This window comes from Ammospiza caudacuta, chromosome 1 (assembly GCF_027887145.1).
Source record: "Ammospiza caudacuta isolate bAmmCau1 chromosome 1, bAmmCau1.pri, whole genome shotgun sequence".
Lineage (NCBI taxonomy): Eukaryota > Metazoa > Chordata > Aves > Passeriformes > Passerellidae > Ammospiza > Ammospiza caudacuta.
In genome coordinates this window covers 14,398,328-14,419,625 of record NC_080593.1, presented here as the reverse complement: position 1 = coordinate 14,419,625, position 21,298 = coordinate 14,398,328, and the positions used below count along the sequence as shown (strand labels likewise).

Here is a 21,298-nt window from a genome sequence, read left to right as displayed (position 1 = left end):
ACCTATCATACACCAGAAAATAATTTGTACCTGAATTAAACCACCAACACAGAGCCCTCTAAAAAACCCTAATCACACAGAGTAAATAGAATGAATAACGCGTTTATTCATGGAGAACTGAACTGCTCCAGGTCCTTTCAAATCTTGAAATTCCCTGAAGTTCAGTTAATATGTTTGCTGGGATAACTTGGCTCCCATGCTGACACTGCATTGTCATGGAACTGTTTCTGGCTTGATCCTTTGTGCTTTTGCTATTGCTTTCTCTTTAAAGGATGGTCTACAAAATCTGTTGAACACTCTCACCGTATGTTCCAAGCCCAGCATTACCTTATGAATGACTCATGAGCATGTTGATACTGTGGGACTGAGACCAACAGCCCAATGAATGCCTGGAGAATGACTAACAACAAAGATTTCTCTGCTGTATACAGGTCTTGCATTTCAAGAAAGTGCTCAGATCTGTCAACTATTGTAGTAGAGCATCACATTTTGATGAGATTCCTGGCCAAGGAACTACATTCTGATTGTAAAGGTTATTTTCATTTCACTGAGACACACACTCTACATCTCTAGCTAAATTTCTTTCAGTAGTGCTTTCTCCTGATTCTACCCTTAAGACAGCAATTATTTATGTAGAGAACAGAGTATTTCCTGTTGTGTAGGAACCATCAAACTTCACAAGGTTCTGGGGGATCCTTCAGGATGAAAAGCAGATTCAGTGCAAGAGACTGTTATTCTGTGTACCCCCTGAAAAATATCTTCTGTTTAGTCACCGTTACCAACAAAACCTGCCACGTTCATAAAAAAAAAAATCAGCAACTAGAAGAAGGAGATGAAAGAGGACTTTGTACTAAGCTGTTTGTTGAATAAGAATAATTTATATAGACAGCAGCTAAGTATTTGTGTACTGTAAAACTCAGGAGTATAATGCATGATATACAAGAATGGTATGTCAGAAGAAGACTTGAATTTTTAATTATAGAGCCAAGCAAACCAGTATAACACAGTTGTTTTACTGAATAACATGCACCCTGGAAATAATAAATAAATATAAGGGTTTCTTACAGCCATCTAATTCTTACAAGACTGAATTTATATAAATAAAATATCCCATCTTCTCTGAACCAAAAGTATTCCCTCAATAAAGTTCTATCTTTTCTCCATCAGAAATTTTCAGTGAAATATTATCAAATGAAAAAGCATAAAAAAATCTATAATAGCAATAACCACCTAGAAAAGTAGATCAACATGAGAATCATCAGAAACATGAAAAGATTCACGTAGCCTTATTGCAGTAAGCAAACATTATTTTACATAATTTAAATCACATCCTAAAATTGGTATTTTATTCCCACTCTCACAGCAAGGCTCTGACAGCCAGTTCTTGCTTGTCAGTTACGAAGGAGTAAGGAAATTGTCTTAAATACCTTTCCTGAAATTACATTAATGGTATTTAAAGGAACAAAACACTCTTGAAACCTTTGTTCCAACTTTAAGCAATGACTAAAACAAGCAGGCATTTTCCAGACTTTAAAATTATTACTTTTGAATACTTTAAATTAGGAAGGAAGAAAACTCAAACCCATCCAAGAGCAAAAGCAGCAGGAAGACCTACTCCTTCCATGGAAACAAACTGTCATCTCCTCACTAAAAGGCACTGAGTACCAAAAGTTTACTTTGTAAAATCCATTGAGGGGTAATTCAAAAGACATCAGATGATTCAGAGCGCTCATCAGAGGGGTTCTTGAAATGGGGAGAGCACTCAAGGGAAGCAGCACTGCATAAAGCACTCCTTTGAGCTTGTTTCATGGTCAGGACTGGTGTGGGAAGGTATAGACCTCCAGAGTTCTTCAGCAAGGTTGTTCTGAGGACTAATCCTCAATTTTAGGCCAATTTTCAAGAGAGGAAGAGTCACGTAACACCACACAAACATTCTCGGGAAAATAAAAAATGTCCTGCTTTTGTTCTCATTACCAAACCCAAAAAAGACAGGGATTCCACAGCATAAAAAGTGACTGAGTCTTTAAAATGTTAGCTATTCTGAAACAAGCAACTGTACCTATCTCTCCCAACAGGGAATACCTCCCTGTTGTACAGCACTGCAAGAAAACTTGCATGTGAAAGATTATGAACACTGCAGTTTTAATTTAGTGGTGCTGATTAATTCAGAAAAAACTAGTCATTAGAGAACGGACCATTCCCAAAAACTGGGTTTAAACATCACAGGTCTGTGCTTCTGCTGTGATTGCAGAAGGGAACAGTCCAATCCTAGAAAGACCAGTTTTAGTTACACACTGCTAGATCACATTTACTATGAGGTTCAGGCACAATCTGATTTTCCACTAATGTGCTTCCACTAAAGATTCAGTGAATTAAAGTCACAACCAACCAATTTTTTACACAGTTCCTGGTCCCTGAAAACAATTCAGAAAAGCTATCAAAGAAAATCAAAATATTTACTTCAGGTTATGAGAAACTTAGAAAATGAAGGATAGATTTTATTTTTCTATGTATACAATGCAAAAGTTTCTAAGGGTATTAGATTCTAACAGCTTTGGAAATTTTTTTGGTTTTTTGTGGTAAAACATGAATTACTGGCTACTGCTAAAGGGATGATATCATACTAATGAGCTACTAGTTCAATTTGGTATGGCAAGCCTTGTGCTCCTCTGATGTTGAAGCAAACTGCACTGCTGACACAAGTGCATCCAGACATTCTCAGGGCTCCCTCTCCCAACAAAACAGGACAACGTGTTTAAGTGATAATTTGTTAACACTTATATGAGCTCTGTGTGTAAATCCTCTGCAGCACTGATGGAAAAAGCAGAAGGCAGTGCTTTGCAAATGTTTTATCTAAAGCCTTGACACAACAAGAACTAGCTCTTTCTATGGGAGAATAGTGCTAAAGACTTCAAATTATTTTATCACTCCTTAAATTTGTTGACAAACAAATACAATTTTTTCTAAATTTTTCTCTTTAAGAGCATATGACTTTGGGTGACATGGTTTCACACAGCCTTGATTTTCACGTGCACATTTTTTTCTTCCAAGCTGCACAAAATGAAATGCAATAGAACAGAATATGGTGTGTTTCTAATCACTATTGCCCAAATGAACAAAAAAGGGCAAAAGACTTACCGGAAGAAATACCCTAAATAGCAAATTTGTGCATTTTCAGAGAGTTTAACAGCAGTCCAATTTTGCTACCACAAAGAAAATGCAAAAGCCAAAATACCAAAATTATTTTTAAAAGAAAACATGGGTGGAAACAAAAACCAAACCAAACCCAACCCAAATAAAAAGATATAGGGTGAAAAATACACACAAACTTGATTGGAAAAGACTCTGTGGTAGACTAATTTTCTAAGGCTGAAAACTAATCTAAAGCAATTTAAAACTAAGTTATGCCTCACTTCATATGAAGTTTATAGTAGCATCCTCTAATATATTCTGTGTACCTAATATGCTAAAAACAACCCTAGATTTAATAGCCATGTCTTCTTTAAAACTCACAACTCAAGCGAGCAATCGTCACGTCTTCTGTCAGGTGTTATTTTCATCAAGCTGCTTTTTGTGCTTAAACTTGAAAATCCTTTCAAACTAATCCCATCCTAGTCAGTAAATCCAACCGCTCCTGTGGCAAGGCAAGTCTTTATTACCTAGCTCTGTACATCAGAAGTTGAATTGCTGCAAAGCAAGCACTAATAACCTCATTATCCACTGGGACCATGCAGATGGCGGGGCACAGAGTCTACACAAGGGATGCTTATAATTAGTTATGAGGTTTTAAAATTGGTGTCCTACAAAGCAAACATTCAAATAAATTAATAAGTCCCCTAATAAGCATAAATGGATGCAAGCTTTCCTTATTTATTTTTGTATTTTAGTAGGATTGAAAGGAGGTGAAGGAATATTGAAAAAAATTAAGAATTCCCATGAGTCACTGATTTTGATGCAACATGGAGCCTAGACCGACCAATTATTTATTGTCCTAAACCAGACATTGAAAGACCATGTTAAATTCTACTATTATTCATTCTGTACCTGTCACAGGATGCAAAATTCACTTTAGAGTCCCACTTTACCTTCTTCTTCACATTAACTATCCAGAAGGCTTGTGTAGAACAATTTTAAGGCACGTTTTAAGTTGGTCAGTGCAACCTCCATGTTCCCAATTCCCACATAACACATTAACCACTCTTCAGTGAATCACAGAGAGAAATAAACCATGCCCCACTTGGCAGAGCTGCTCTGACTCACCCATTATCCTGCCCAGTGCCACGTTCTTTGTGGGGGACTCGCTGAGACCCTCGATGCCGCCATAGAGCGAGTGGGAAATCCTCCGCTCCCGGTCATCCAGCAGCGTCTCTATGGGCAGCTCTGGCCCAGAGGGGCTCCCAGGTGATTCCAACTGCAAAGAGAGGGGAAAATTAGTGCCTGGGGTCCCCTTAACCACATGGGGGAACTGTAACAAATTGCCTGAGGCCCGGACCTGTCTGAGCACCAAATGAGCTAGAACTTCTCATGCTGGACAGAGATAATTTGCAATGACAGCTCTGCCTAATGACCAACTTCCAACCCCTTTACACTGCACCCCCCATGGTGTCCTGTCAAATTTCAAATCCTTCAGCAGAAAATTGGTGAAAAAACCCCATTCCATTTTGGTGTCTCTTTGTTGGATAATTTCTTAAACAGACAGTTGGGCTGTTTCCAATACCATCAGCAGACAGCTGGGCCATCTTCTGCACACTGACAGCTGAACACAACAAGCCCCTTGTCAGGAGCATGGAACAGGAACTCTCATTTGGAATTGGGCTGCTGCTGCCACAGTGGTGCAACTTCCTTTCAAATGAAATCATCACACTCCCAAGTTTTGTAGTTAGGAACAAAAGAAAAAACATAAAACTTGTCAGACTTCACCGTAATTTTATTCTTAAATTGAGTTCTTTGCTCTGTCTTTCCTGACTGCAGAGTAAAAAGGTCTTACATGCTTCATTCAGCCTGGAAGCTCCTCTAATGTCTTGCTGCAGCATCCAGGCAGAGACACAAAAGCAGAACTGGCAAGACCCAGGGTGTCCTCCACCCCAGCCCTCAAACCCCTGGGACTGACATGTCTCTGCCACCACAACTGAGGCCAGACTCTCCAGGGCATCACAAGAGAGATGCAGTATGTGGTGGAAGGACGGACACAGGCTGCTTGGCCACGTGCACAGGAAAGAGAAAGGCTGCATATACAGCCTCCTGCCCACCCCAGCTGCTCTCCTTCAGAAGACTGCCTGAGTATCTTCCCAGCCCAGCCTTTGCTTGCAGAAACTGATCATCCCTTGCTTTCTTACAGTGGCCTCTCAGATTTTTCCAGAGGACAGGAAAAAGTCAAGTTCTCCTTGGTGAGTCCCAGAGAATCAGATTTCAGGGGAACACAGCACCCAAGAGAGGCAAAGAAAATAATTTGGTATCATCTACCTGGATTTAGCAACCTCATCGGCCACAGCTCTGCCATCAGCACAGCCCCCAGGAATGAGAACAATGAGTACCTAAGGCATTCACAGGTCACTGTGCATGCCCTGTGTAGCAGGGCCCAGTTGCTCCCTGCAGAGATAAGACTCCCCAACCACGGCCCAATCCTCATGCCATCCAGCCTTCCTGCTGCCCCTAAAGCTCTTGGTTCACCTGGCCTCCAGCACCCTGCTGTCCTCTCAGTAATGCCACCAAGACACTTTGCCAAGACCATTAAACCAATTCACCTGAACATTGTGAGCTGAATTCAGCTCTATCAAAAAGTAAATAACTATTTAAAAAAAAAGATGTATTTTGTAGAAAAGTAGTATGAACTTAGATATCAAAGCATTAGCTCTTCTCACCAACATGCCTCTTCATATTGAAGCAAATAGTTAAATCTTAAAAGCAGTGTCCTTACACAAATCCCACAGCATTTATTTCATACATATTGAAATACAGTGGGGACCAGATACTCAATGATACTGAGCATGCTGCAAACTATTTAAAGCCACTGGAAATGCTTATGACTGATCTCCAAACAAGCACGAGAGGAGTAGTTCATAGTTTCAGGAATTACAATAACAAGCAACATGTTGGTTGTTTTTTCTTTTTGAAACAGCTGCCCATTATTAATCACTCCACCCACACTCCCCAGACGACTAAGAAATGTATGCTATGTAAAAGTTCTAAAAATCTGTTTCAAGGGCTACAAAGCCCTGGGCTTTGTCCCCAGCAGAGGCTTTGAAGTGAGCCTGTTGGTGGATGACTCCTGACCCGTGGGCGCTGGCGCGACGCCCGGGGCGCGGAGGGCTGGGAAACGTCGCGCTGCGGTCAAGGAGACCGCGATCGGGAAGTCTCAGGCTCTGTAAAAATTATTATTTCTGTTCAAAGCCATCATCTGTTTAATATAAATGAGATATTTAATGAAGTTCCAAACTGTAGACTTATCTCTCCCAGTTTGATAAGCACCAGGGAGATTTACTGCATCGGAGGGTCAACACAATTACAATTGGAGGCACGTCAAGCTGCAGGAGAATAATAAACTTGCAGTGCAAGTGAATTAGACTCAATAAGGTTTAAATTGTGAAATGAGGATTTGTCTTATTAGTTTTTTTAAATTGCAGATTACAACTGACAGCTTTACTAAAAAGTAAATTAAACAGTATTTGTAGACTCTCTTATAAAGGAATCTAAGGCACATTTGAAAAATGTTAACTTCTGAAACACTTTATGAAAAAAGAGCATAGCAACATTAGACTGCTTGAGAGCTTAAACTTGCATGATAAAGGTACTAAATTATGAACTACCCTTTATTTCACTGCCTTTAAATAAGGTGTGAAAATATCAAAGTGCTTTGGGATTTATTCTCCCAGTGCTATATTGATGACTTTATGTAACAAGTGTCCAGCTTTTAGTGAGCAATATCACACAGTCCTTTGTGTGACAAGCCATCAACTTTCAGATTCATTTGTAGAAAGATCTCAAGAGATTTTCTGAAAGACACTGGCAAGAAGATGGTTCAGAAGCAAAAAAATATATAGAAATTCATTCCTGGTAATACAGTAAAGCACGGGGTAAATAAAAGAAATAGAAGGAGTGTTGCATTTATATGGCCTTGTTTTGTACAGTGAATCACATATTTCATAATTTCCACGAGTAAAACTTTATCAATTTTTAATTAGCATCTCAAAAGATGAGTTTAAACAAAGGCATTGACAGCCAGCAACACAAACATTTTACAGAAGATACAATGCCTTTTATAAAACACCAAAAATTAGACAACTGGTGGTTACAAAAAAACCAAAAACGCCTTTTCCTTACATCGTTAACAGAAAGTCTGTGCAAGAAAAGAAACATAGAATTTGCAAACTGTTGTTGTGGGCAGGACAAACAGTCCAACAGTCCAAAGCAAGACTGCAGTTCAAACAGACTTGTTCTTCATGATGTGTTTCCAATAAAGAGCTGGAATTACACATTCTAGTTTCTTCTATTAGCCACTCTCAGTGCTATCTGGTATAATTTGATTTGATGGACTGACAAAGAGTGGGCAACATAAACAAAGCTGTACAAATTGCTGGCTTCATTAAAGGCTTGGCAAGGAAAGAATCCAAGTGGCAACTGGCCCCTGTCAACAGCTGCTGGAGCACCCCTTGGTGTGCCATTTCAGAGTAACAGAACAACTGAGGGTGGATTAAACCACTGGAGATTATTGAATCCAACCTCCTGCCCAAAGCAGGGTCTGCAAGAGCAGGTTGCATAGTGCCCTGCCCAGCTGGGTTTTGAATATCTCCAAGATCAGAGACTCCTCAGCCTCTCAGGGCAAGTTGCACTAGTGTTGACCTCTAAGAAGGATTTTCTTTTTTCTTATGCGTAAAGCAATTTCTTGCATTTCAGTTTGTGCTTGTTTCTTCTTGTCCTGGCACTGGGTAGCCCTGAGAAGAGTCTGGATCAGTATTCTTTATTACTTCTTATTACTTTCATCAGGTATTTATAGACACTGACTGGTAAAGATCCCCTGATTTTTCTTCTCTCTAGACTGAAAAGAGAGAGCTCCCTCTCTGGATCCTAGCACTGACCTGTACTAAATGATCTTATTTGTAAAAATGCAATAAAACCTCCCATGCTACAGATTGCCTGTAGCTCCTTTTCTATCCATTCTCTTAAATTAAAAAAGCCAGATAAATTTTTTTTAACTAAAAAAAGGCTCTACCCTGACCCTTTGCCATTCAGATAAAAAACAGCTGTTTGCTAAAGTACTGTCTGTACCAGCTAGCCCAGCTGCTGCTTATCTAGATGATAAAAGGACAAATAATGCAGTCCCTTTTACTTAAACACCACCATCCATCCTATTTGAAGTTATGTACATAAATATGAAAAAGACTTATGCACAAGAAGAGTGCCAAAATATTCAAAGCATAAACAATCTCTTTTTTTTAATGAAGCAAGAATCAGACTCCATTTTTCCTTCAAAAAATAAATTGTGCAAATATAGGAAAGCAAGCATTATGGATGTTAAAGAAGTCAGTACACAAATTTGCTATATATGACGCCACATCCAGAATGCTGAAGCTTTCTGTCACACAGAATTATTCTCCTTTTCCTTTCCTTCTTATCTGTGCACTGTGGTTAAGATGTCCAAAATACTACAGCTTCATTTTCCAACACAGATACATTTAAAATACTACTCGACTATATCAAGGCATCAATATCAAAGGCATTAAAGAAACTAAGTTTTCATAGGACTGGACTAAATTTTCATTTTCTGGCTTGAAAACTGGCCAAAGAATTGGACACAAAGATTGATCTTCAGGATGGAGAAGAGTTGTAGATTCCCCTAGGAATCAGAGCTGGGAATAGCTTAAGTTGATAAACAGCTTTATCAATGAGTTGGAGACGGGAATGAACAGGGAAATCACTGTGTTTGGAGGAGATGCTAAAGACTTTTTGACAGTTAAATTCCAAAAGGTCATCACAAGACTAATCTAGTGAGAAAGAAAAAACAAACCTGTCACCTACATTTCAATGTAGCTAACTCGGCAATGCATGCAGGGGAAAATGATGCTGAATATTTTATACTTGCACACACACTGGAAAAGAAAAAATGCTTGCTTGTTTCTTTTGTAATGAAACTACTCATTTGCAAACTCTCAATGATCTATCAGTCAATTTATTTCATGAATGATGAGGTTCTTATACAGTCTGAAATCAGGACTCTGCTTCACAGTTTGCTTATTTTCAAAGGGAGAAAAAAAATGAACAGACATGCATGAAGAAATCTGGGGATCTGCAAATCATTTGCAAACCTTCATTTCAGGCAGGTTTGGCAAAATATTCATTCTGTCAAAGAAAAAAAAAAGTAGGGGGGAGGTCTAAACAAGAAAAACCCTTGAGATTTCTCATTTTGAGGAAAATGGTGATGCTCTCTCACTTAATGGCAGACAAGTGCTGCCTGTCTGTGACATGAACAGAGTGCAGACAAGCAATCTGTGTTTCTAAGCTGTCCAGGCTGCAAGACTGCAAAGCACAAGATTCCAAAAGTGACAATTACCTTTATTTTCTTGAATCAGCACACGGAGCACACACCAGCTGCAAGATGTGCCTGGCAGTTGTGCCTGAGTGCTGAGCACATTCTGGTGATGCAGCCGCCAGCTGTTTGCCCATAAAGGCTAATCACAACAGCATCACTAATTAACACAACACAGCACAAGGAACTCCACTGCTTCTCCTTCAATCTGAGCAATTTAAAAAATTTCAAACCTAAGTTAAAGATCTAAAAAGCTGATGGCTGCCTCTTCTGAAAAATGAGGTGTTAAAAACTGGCCATATATGAATATCAAGTCAATATTATTGTTTTTCTCTCCATTTTTCCCACTGTTTTCACAGCTTTGGAAATGTGTCTTAAAGAGTCTCTCCATGCTTATGTAGGAAACTTGATACGTTAACAAGCAAGGCTGGAAGCTAAAAACACAGAATAGAACAGAATGTTTAACCTTTTTTAAATGGGGTGCAAAGGAACCTCAGATATAGCCAAATCCCAAATTAAATGTTTTTGTTACACTAATATAACAGTGTCCATCAAGTATTCATGTTTGTTTTTATCTGGAGTGGCAGAGTTATTAAACACAGTTTTGCAAGGTTTGTAGTAGTGCAGCTTGCAGAATTCTACATTGCTGTACTCTGTATAGACATAATGCAAACAGAAGAAAACCTCAGATGCATAGATTTGGCTTAGACGCATTCATAACTAACACTCCATGCTTATATCAATATTTACTACAAGACAATTCACTCAAAAACCTGGATGGATTACACACTATCTTCTGGTGAGTCAATGAAAATTCTTCCTAGAGGCAAATCTTCAGCAAAACCACAGCAGCACAAAAATCTCTTTTAACCTTCTGGGAAGTTTGTGGTCTCCTTTGACTACAGTTATAGAAGGGTTGGTGATATAAATTATCTCCTCCCTGCCTCTCTGAAGTAAAGATAATACTTCTATGGTATTTATGTACATTTACATTGTTGCTACAATTGCTCTGAAGGCTTAGTTTACAACATGAGAACTTGTGAAGCTGTTTGAGAATAATGATGGCATGGGAAAGGAGTATCCAAAGTCACTTTACAAAGTTTTGAAACAGTTTCATGTTCAAGAAGCCAAAGAAAACTCTCTGACAAAGACAGTGCCCCTGCAGCAGATCAGAAGCAACTCTTCTGCCTCTCTCAACCCAGGACAACAGAGGAGGTTCTGTCACTCACTTCTAGACAGCAAACAAAATACAAAAAGTACACAAAAATTGTGGTATAAATTGAAACATGCAGAAACAACAATCTGCAGAATCGTGCTGCAAAATTAATTCTCCCTCCTCAGCAATTCTGAGGGGTGATTATGAAAATTGACATTAAAACCAAAAGAACAGTTTCATACCACTAACTGCCTTAAAAATCCAATTCAAACTCAGTTTTACCAAAGAAAGAAGCAGACTGTGTAGTCTATCTCAAAGGAAGTCAGACTGACTTCACAAATGCAAAACAATTGCTGGACATGAAGGCAGGGGGAAAAAAAGGCTTGGGATTTTTTTGGGGTTTTTTTGCTGTTATTTTGTTGCGGGATATTTTAATCATCCAGCGAGCAGCTGCTTTTATCATCCAGATGTTTAGCACAATTATTTCTGCATTGGCATTACCACCCATCAGATGGATTTCCCTTTTGAGGCACCTGTGGGTGCTCCATGGTGTGGCAGGGAATCAGCCAAGACCTGACCTCACAGGATACTGGACCAGAGCAGAGTGAACACTGTTCTTGGTGACACACAAAATGGAATAACACCAAACCAGCTCCACTTAACTGTAGTTCAGACTAACAACAAACAAAGCTATGTTTTTGTCTACAAAGTGGAAACATATGACGCTGAATCAACAAAGGAAAGAAATCAATTTAACAGGATATTTTTATCTGCTGGTTTCTTATGGTGACTCCTTTGAAAAACAAAAAGAGGGAGAAGAGCATAGAAAACAGAGAATTTTGAGAATACTTTCTCAAAAGCTGAACATTTCTTTTTATATTTAATTAAACCAGTAAACTCCCCTTTCTGAGGAGCTGGGGGCATTTAGCCTGGAGTAAAGAGCAGGCTAAGGAGAGACTTTTTTTCCTCTCTACAGCTCCCTAAAAGGAGCATTTAGACAGGTGGGTGTTGGTGCTTTCTCCCGGGTAAAAAATGATAGGACAAGAGGAAGCAGTCACCACTTGTGCCAGGGAAGATTTAGACTGGATGTTAAGTAAAATATTTCATGAAAAGTAGAGTCAAGCTTTGGATCAGGATGCCCAGGGAAGTGGCTGCATCCTGCAGGCCTTTTAAACATGTGTAGATGTGGCACTTGGCAATATGGTTTAGGGGTGGACTTGGCAGTGCTGGGTTAATGGTTGGAGTCCGTAGTCTTTACTCTAAAATGATTCTGTGCTTCTACGGTGATAAAAGGTGGGAGTTAGTAAGATAAGGGTGTGCCCTTTCTATGCTTTTGCTTCTAATCTGCAAGCTCCTGAATTTGCTGCCAGTCAAATGTCATTTCTTTTTGTGTTCTAATACTAAAAATCTTTCCTGGTGGTTGTTACTGGAATGTTCCAAGGGGAAAATTGGCATACCAGCATCTCTAAGCAATCTGTGTTGCTAAATTAAGCATAATATAGCCAAGACAAGCCCAGCCACTGAGGAGATGCTGTCTCCAGCCTGTTCTCAGGCCCCACAGCCACTACTGAGGGACTGAGCTGACTGAACTCCATACTCATATATGGTATTCCTGCAACATTCAAAAATAACATTATCACAGCTTATCAGTGTTACATCAGCTAAATAATATCTAAAGCTTAAATTGGTCACATTCTTGAAAGAGGATATAGGGTTTAATTGCAAAATACCAAGAAAAAAACTCTTTGCTTTTCATTTCATTGAAGTCTGGGCGTTGTAAGACTTACAGAAAAGCGACTTCTTGCATACTGCAAGCTCAGCAGGTAAACAGCTTTATATCCATGCAAGTCATCCTTTCATCATATTAAAATATGCAAACAGTATTGACATCGTGTTTCCTTTGGATAACGGTGATAAAAGCAATAATTCCTAGGAAAAATTACTTACAAAAATTACTTTGTAGAGATGATTACTACAGCAATAGTGACATATCAATGCTTTCCTAATCATTATAGCTGATCTTGCCAGCTTCTTAAAGAGTTGGGAAAACGCACAAAAAACTGTAAAGGAGGCCCAGAGAGAAGGGCCTATCCTGCCCTTGTGCAGGTACATTTCAGTGTATCTAAATCTGTTTCCACAATCAGTGCTTTTATCTTGAAGCACATATATTGCAGCCAGCTGTGCTGCTTTTGGCACCTGATTTCTGCAAAATAAATCATACTAAATGTCAAGCAGATATAGGGGACCAAGCTACTCTTGAATGAGTAAAAAATACTCTGGTTTTAAGGAGAAATGTCTTTGTTTCATCACTGCTGGATTACCTCCCTTGTGTTTACAAACACTGTCTGGATTAATTCAGTCGAGAAGACTTTCACTAGGAGAAAAGGGATCATCTTCTATATTCTTAAAAAAAAAATTAAACACAGAAATAGTCTAAAATATTTCACCCTTTTTATGTAATAACATGTAGTAGCCTCTACAAACTGGAAATTGGGTAAAAATAAGGAACAGTCTCCAAAGGACACTCTGAATGAGGCCTAGATAAGGACATCACCACATACAAAGGTCAGAATTCCTTCAACACTAAGCAAGACATGCTTGCAGCAATCCAAGTTGGCTTTCTAGCAGTGTGCATATATAAACATGCATGTGTATAGAAACTTTGTATAAGCAGTTAATCAAGAGGAGTTTAACACTTTCAAAAAGCCCAGTGTCTTTTTCAGACATGACTTTGTAATAGACTATGGACTGATTTTTTCTGAAGGTTAGATTTATGCATTAAAAAGTAAACCATTCCTTTTTTCCCCTAGGCAGGAGCAGTGATACTAAACCAATTTGTGCACATCGTTTTTGAAGCATGATGATCAAGAAATAACATTCCTGATAAGACCTTACTATTTTAGCAAGAATGAAAGAATTGACTTTTAGATTTCTAAAGAAGAGATGCTTTTCTGACATGCCATTCAGCTGTATCCTATTTAACTCAGTCCTTTCTTCAATTTGTTCTGAGTCTAATTCAGTTCTCCCCCAACATCAGTCCTTCTCATTATATGCCCATATATTCCTAGTATATAGCATTATTTACAATAAATTGAAGATAAACTATTTGAAATCATGAATATATTTCAAAACGTCAACAAATTAATATTGCACTAGAGAAGACAGAAGTCACAAATCATCAGAAGAATCACCACTTCACCCTGAATTCAGTAGCTCAACCTCCTCCATAATTAAGGCCAAGACAAAGTTTTGTAGAATCTACACATGAAACTTTTGCTTAGATAAAATATAATAATGAAATATAAGAGCTCTACTCTCATTTAAAAAACTGGAAGTGACAAAGAAACAAGTCAGCTAACACAAAGTCTATAAATGAAAGATCTAACAGACCTCCATAAAAAACTCCGCTGAACAAAAATCACATAAACAGTGAGATCCAATTACAAAATCAATATAGTTTTATTCAGTGTTTCCTGTTTTTCATTGACAAAAATTCTCGAAAGAAAAACTTTATTGATCAGTAATAACGTTAGCATGTCTAACACTGAAATTCAGATAATTCTGTAGTTCTCTCTTTCTTTAGCTTCTCAGATATTATTTTTCAACTCCCAGAGGAAACATGACATCTCCTGTAAACACAAATACCTCAGAAGTGAAAATTGCCAATCCCAATATCAAAAGCTTATTACCTCATTGCATTTACTTATTCGCCTCGCCACAATAAGCTGAATCATTCCTCGTTTGTTCCCTTCAGTGGACATGGACCTCCTTAAGGTTTCCATAGCATCTTGATTTGTTTTGCCCAATAATGATTCTCCATTAACTGCTATTAGTTGATCATTCACTCGAAGCCTGCCATCCTGGAAATGTAAAAATTATAGATAGTAACATAAAACACACACAAAGGAAGCTTTGTCTACTGGAGAGAATAAAAAAAACCCAAATCAAAAGAAAAATATTCAACCAACTATACTTAGTCCTAAGGGTTTATGGGGAAATGAACACTGCAATAATAGCTTCCATTGCAGCCACTATAGGAAATGTCTATTCCAATTACAGATTTGCACTGAAAGCTATTATCATAATCTGTTTGCTCAAACAGCATACTAATGGAACTGCACCAGAGATGGCTCATTCCTTCCCGAATCTGTTAGGGCTGTTTAAATCCTGGGACATCCAAACATGCGAGTAGAAATCAAAATGTTACCTCTGATGGTTTAATTGGTGAACATTAGAGAGCTCATTCCTCTTTGATCTATGGATATTTTCAAAATAACTTATTATGGAAAACTGAGGAAGACCAAAGTACACAGATATTCCCTCTCACCTTGGATGCTGCTCCACCGTTAATGATGGACTTGACGAAGATTCCTAAGTCAGCGTGGTTTTCTTTGGACCGGTTACCTTTGACACTCACGCCAAGCCCAGCTGACCCAGAGTCATTCAGTGGAACTTCAAAAGTGAGGAATTCCCTGGTGCCATCAGGTGTGAGGACAAGCTCCTCTTCCTCTGCTTTCTGTTGGGGAGATTAGCGTGGGATTATAGAACAGCATTTCTCTGGGAATTCTCTTCTCCCTACAGCTATTAGCATTCAAAACTCTCTGCTTTTTACTACAATGCCACAATATTTTCCACAGTAATTATGTGAAGAAATCTGCAGAAATAGTGTATTTTCAATCACCTCCAGCTGATGCCTAGGTTCAGAAATATCTTAAATATGTGTCTAAGTGCTTCTCTCTCTAGTAAAGTAATTGCATCACATGTCATTACTGAATCTGCCATCAATACTAACTCACATGTAAGCTGCTATTTCATTAGCCAAAAGAGAGCTTTATCAGAAATATTTTCCTACTTGCAAACCTCCAGAATTTTTAAAGTACCATCATCTATGGAGCTTTGCAGTCCTAGGGAGAAACTAAGTTCAAGAAAATTAAATTGAAAAATTACTTGTTCACCTCATTTTATTTAAAATTATCTGTGATAGGAAAAAACAGAAAACTACACATCTGAGATCTGCAAAAGCACATCTCTCTGGTGTTGTCAGGCTAACTCCAGCTCTGAGTGCCACTTTTCCTGTTTTTCCCAGCTCTGCCCTTCACCTCTGTCCTCTTACCCACCTCTCTGGATCATTGTCCTCAACACCCACTTTTAGCCTGGCTGGGAAAATCCCAGGCTTTAATTACCCTGAATTACAGTCACAGGCCTGCCACAGCTGCCAGCAAGGAGCTGCTCAGTGCCACCTTTCCATGCATCCAAAAGCCACATAAGCACAGGTGACTGGCCTCACACTTCACCTCCTGCCAAATGCAGGGTGGCAGCAGGCTGGGACCAGAGACCTGGCAGTGTCCACACAGAGCAGTGACACTCTTGGGGCAGCAGCATGAGCACAACACCCAGGAATGAAAGTGGCCACGCTCTGAGGAGCAGTGTTCATGTTCAAGAGACTTCTGCCAAAGGGAGGAATGGGAGGGACAGGCTGTTCACCAGCCCTATATCTTACAGTAGATGCTGTTCACTTGTTTCTGATCCTCTTTTAAATCTAATAAAGTGGTTATAACCACTTTTGGTTATAACTCTATCAATTAACAAAAAAAGTCATGTCCTTAAAGGCATGATTCTCTGCTTGTGAACCCGACCATGCTGGGGTTTTATTCACCCGCATGAAGGAGAAAGAGAACATACAGCCGAAGGTGCACACGAATGTCCAGCATCAGCAGTTCTTCTCTAGAAGAATTAATCTGGCCAAATTTTCATAATCTTAGCAACATGTCACCTCTGTTTCTGACACTGATTTTATGCCAACTTTTCCCACATCACTGATCTATTTGCAAAGCTCACTCATATGAGTGAGAACACGTATGAGAAGTTAACGTGTGCCTGCTGAGCTGTCCCTGTTTCTTAAGACTTGAGGAAATGCAAACACAGCCTATGGCAAAGATAGATGTGAAAGCCATGTGGAGTACAGCAGACTGAGATGATCAATTTGGGCACAAGCATGCTAGTTGTGTCACCATTGACCTAGAAATGCAGTGCAAAAATGTCACATGGGAAGGCAGTCAGACTGCTGAGAGAGCTGCGACAGCTGAGGGAAGAAAAACAGGAGTTTCATCTTTTCCCACTTGTTAAAAGCGTGAACCTTCATGTGTTCATAGCCCTTCCCTTTGCACTACACTCCTTTTGCTTATAACTAAGCACAGTGGTTCATCAAAAAACAACCAAAAAAACCCCCAAAGCAATGGAAAAATTAAAATATCCCTATCAATGTGCCATAGCTAGGCTGGCTTGCATGTGAATCCCACTATTCAAACACATCTCTTGGCCACACAAAACAGCATGACCAATGCTAGCTGTGATGAATGGAAAGGTGAATTGTGACCATTGAATAACACTCTACCCACAAGATGTTTCCCAAATTATGGGAAAATTGCCACCCTAATTTTCCTGCTTGGCTCACAGAAGCACTAGCTCCAGCATACATTTGAACCCATATTTTGTCAAAAGGCTGCAGAATAAAACAATCTGAAACAGATGCACATTACCTTACAGTTTCTGTAACACTGATGACTTTCATATTCCTTAATAAATAGTAGCAAGAAAAAGCTTGTGAGCCAAAAGAGAGATAAAGTCAAGGTAGGATGTGTGGCTTATCCAAGAAAGCAGATATGCTTACTGAATTTTTGTTTGCTACTATTAAAATAAATTCAGAATCAATTTCTCGTCCTCCAGTATTTTCTAATCTTCAAACAATCCACCAAAACTTCAGCAAAGCAGTCTCCCAGGCCTGTCAGGGGCATTTCTATATGACAAAGGGTCAATTGGAGTGAGCATCTCACAAGCATCCCCAAAGACTTGGCTAATGGCCTCTACCCTACTTCTCCTCAGTGAGACCAAAGAGCTGCATTATCACTTCAGCACTGCTTTAATGTGAGCCTTGTGCTTGCTTGTTTCCTGCAATCTTGAATAAGGAAATAAGGCAATATCAGGCTACAGACACCTGAGTGTGCAGCTGAAATGTGAGGCCAAAAACTGAAGCAGCTGTACATGAGTGAGCAGAACATGCTCATAAAAAAATGAGAAACAGCAGCCTCAGCACTGGATCAGAAGTACTGAGAGCATAAGAAAATTGCTCAACTCACCCAAGGAAGAAAATTACCACTACTAGGCTATGACTAAATTTCTTTAGGGACTTCATAGAGTATCTACAGTTTTTCCCACTTAAGCACACTTGCTTTACCACCATATCTGTGTCTGGAATTTTAGGGATATAAGAAGCATTTTGCCCTCCAGACTCTGTGTGACACCTGTCAGTATCATATGCTTGAATGTAAAGTTAAAAAAAAAAAGGAAAACAAACATGAAAAATGTGGCTTTCAATAAAAACTGAACTATTAACTTTCAAGTGCTATGGATATGAAAGTAGCAAATTTAACATTTGTGCCACACCATGGTATCAAAGAAGGTCTCACTATGTATGATATATTGAATATAACTTCATAATACAAACCTTGAAGCAGTACCACAAGGAACCTCAGCATGTCATAAAGGAGCCAGTCACAGAGAAATGGGCAGGAAGATTTTTAGCCTGCTACTATAATATTTTGAGCCAAAGTGGTAAAGATGAAAACAAAACAAAAAAGCCCCAGCAAAATCTTGCAATGGCTGAATCCTTTGTTCTCTAAAGCCCTTTAGAGTACAGAAACGTTACATGTACAGCAAGTCTCCCCAATCAATATAAAACCAGGTATTATAAAAGAGTAAAATTTGCACTGAAATTGTGTTGAACATTAGGTATTTTAATCTAAAAAATCACAGAAATTCCATAACACATCCATGAGACAGCATAAAAATGCACAAAAAATCTAAAATGCACCATTAAACATTTTCAGCTGAGAACACAGTCACTTCTTAATTGCAGTAGCCTCCATTTGATCTTGATACTCTCTAAATTAACAGCTTCACTATGTCAATCAAACACCTCAACACTATTTTCATGATTAGTTGATCTGTAGGAGAAATTTATTCCGTCATACATTTTGACAGGCCAGCAGTAAACATGCAAGCAAAATTATGTACTGTGAACCCTGAACAACAAAATTCAACTCCCTTAAGATTTTTCACACACTATGTCCAAAACAATTAACAGCAGAACAATATTCTGTTCAGACAGAGGCTGCTGAGGAAAAGGTCACCTGAAATGACTTCAGTTGGATGAATGAAGCTGCTCAAGTACGTAACTTATAATAAAAATTTGATTGGTGATAAAATATGCAGGTGACTTTTTTGGCTGCAAAATCATATTTAGCATCAATTCATGCTAAACAACACTTGAGATAAGTTTTTCACTTTTTTTATACAACATAAACATATTGTAAATTTAAAGATAAACTCCCTGACTAGAGCAAACTTATGGCAGTGTTTTGATATATACAGAGATTTTAACAAGGTCTAAGATAAACGGAGTGGGAAGAGAGGGGGGAATTGTTTTTCTCTTCCACATAACATTATCCTCTACCTAAGTTCTGATCTGATCATAAAATCAGATTTAATTTTATAAACAACATTAAAATAGACTTCAACAGTTAGAGTGCCATTACTTTTCTCATCATACTAGTAACAGCCTCTAATCCTGTTTATCCTTTTATCACAGAATTACAGAATATATTGAGCTGGAAGGAACCCTGAAAGATTAAGTTGAAATCCTGGCCCTGTACAGGACACCCCAAGAGTCACACCCTGTGCTTGAGAGCATTGTCCAAACACTTCTGGGACTCTGTCAGGCTTGGTGCTGTTACAACTTCCCTGGGAAGCTGTTCCAGTGCCCAACCATCCTCTGGGTGAAGAACCTTTTCCTGATATCCAGCCTAAACCTCCCTAGACACAACTTAAGGCCATTTCCTTGGGTCCTGCCACAGATCACTGAGAGAAGAGATCAGCATCTGTCCCTCCTCTTCCCCTCAGGAGGATGTTGAAGATCACAATGAGGTTCCCCTCAGTCTCCTCTTCTCCAGGCTGAACAGACCAAGTGATCTCAGCTGCTCCTCACACAGCTTCCCCTGAAGGCCCTTCAGCATCCTCATTGCTCTCCTTTGGACACTCTCTAATAGCTTCAGAACTTTCTTATCCTGCAGTGCCCAAAACTTCACACAATTTCCAAGGTGAGGTCACATCAGTGAGGAGCAGAGTGGGACAATTGCCTCTCTGGAGCAGCTGGGGGTTCATGTTTCACACACTATTGTTTGGGACTTCTTCCCTCAGCAGGACCTCATCAGGGTTCAGCTGGTGAGTAAGCAGCATGAGATGAGTGAAAACAGAAACTGAACAGCAGAGAAAACCTTCCTCCTACCTAACGGGGAAGCAATTTTCAGTCAAGTCAGGACAGGTTTCCTAAGTGACTCGCTGCTGCTGCAAGTCTGGCAGCATTCTCTCCAGTGAAGTTCATTCTCTTGCAAGCTTAGACCTGCTGCCTTCTCAGCAGTTTTTCAGTCATTGAAACTTGTCTGCACATTGCTTTGTGACTATGTGGACAAAAATGCGCTCCTGTTCCCTTTCACAGAGCAATCAGTAAAGCTCTGCATCTGCAGTTAAATACATATGCACACACAGGCATGAAAACTTTCAGAAAGCTCTTGAATGCACAAATATATGCACGTACACACACAACACACACTTATAAGTGTATATATATACACCACAATGATGACTTTCGTATGATTAATTAACTATAGCACAAACACTACCTAACAACTTGAGTGACCCCATTCACTATTCAATTTACCTGTCTCAAGTCCTGTTGTGTCCAGCCTTCTAACATTACAGCCCTGTTAGCCACTGTTTAAATACTATTTTGTTCATCTATCAACCTTTTGTCACACAAATGTGTTTTCTCTCTTTACAATTTATCCAGATGGAAAACCTCAAATTCTCACAATATGAGTTTGGTGGATGTGAGAGCTCTCTAGGAAGCGCAGGCTGTAAAACTACTGGAAATCTCAAAATCCCAGGTTTAGTCATTGGGTTCCAATAATGGGGAATTCTGACCTAACATAACAGTATTTTTCCAAGATATTTTCAGTCTTTAGAAGACTTTAATACAACATCTTATTTAATTACTTCTGATAAGGTACCCACAATACTGAGGAATCATAAGCCCTATAGTTCGGGAAACCAATAAAACTTGTCTCTGTATTATGGTAACAAAATAGAATGAAGCAGTACATATGCAAGAGAGGAGATTTCACTTAGCTGTTGTGCAAATACATTCTTAACATCAGGGGTGACTCAAACTGTTTTGCCCTTCAAGTGAAGTGGGTGATACTGCTGTCTTATCAGGCCACCCTCTAAACTGAGGTACACAAAAAAATGATGACTCACTCTCATCCTATGCCATCACCTACACAAATGTAGAACACATGGAAAAACAGCTCTAAGGAAACAAAACAGCTTCTTTGGTCAACAACAGTTTTGTGGGGGGTGATGTTTAGGACTTAAAAAAATCTAATGTATTACTGCTGGAGGTACTGAAAACAAAGCAATGTAGGTGGCCTCAAACACACCTCTCCAACAACAGCTGAGGGACTCCTTGGGAGGAGTAACTGAGAGCTGGGGCATCCCACCATGGG

At 39.2% G+C, this 21,298-nt stretch overlaps 1 protein-coding gene across 11 annotated transcripts in view; it reads right to left on the bottom strand.

Moving 5' to 3' along the window:
* Positions 1-21,298, bottom strand: part of PARD3 (par-3 family cell polarity regulator) — a 444,439-nt gene that overhangs the window by 160,788 nt on the left and 262,353 nt on the right. For all 11 annotated transcript variants that reach the window (XR_009275724.1, XM_058819864.1, XM_058820106.1 and 8 more), the window contains 3 exons: positions 15,007-15,195; positions 14,369-14,539; positions 4,261-4,411 (listed from right to left, as the gene is read on the bottom strand). Coding sequence is in view for 10 of the 11 variants with exons in the window: in XM_058819864.1 (XP_058675847.1) it covers positions 4,261-4,411; positions 14,369-14,539; positions 15,007-15,195 (511 nt within the window). In the remaining variant the exon portion in view is untranslated. The remainder of the gene's footprint in view (positions 1-4,260; positions 4,412-14,368; positions 14,540-15,006; positions 15,196-21,298) is intronic.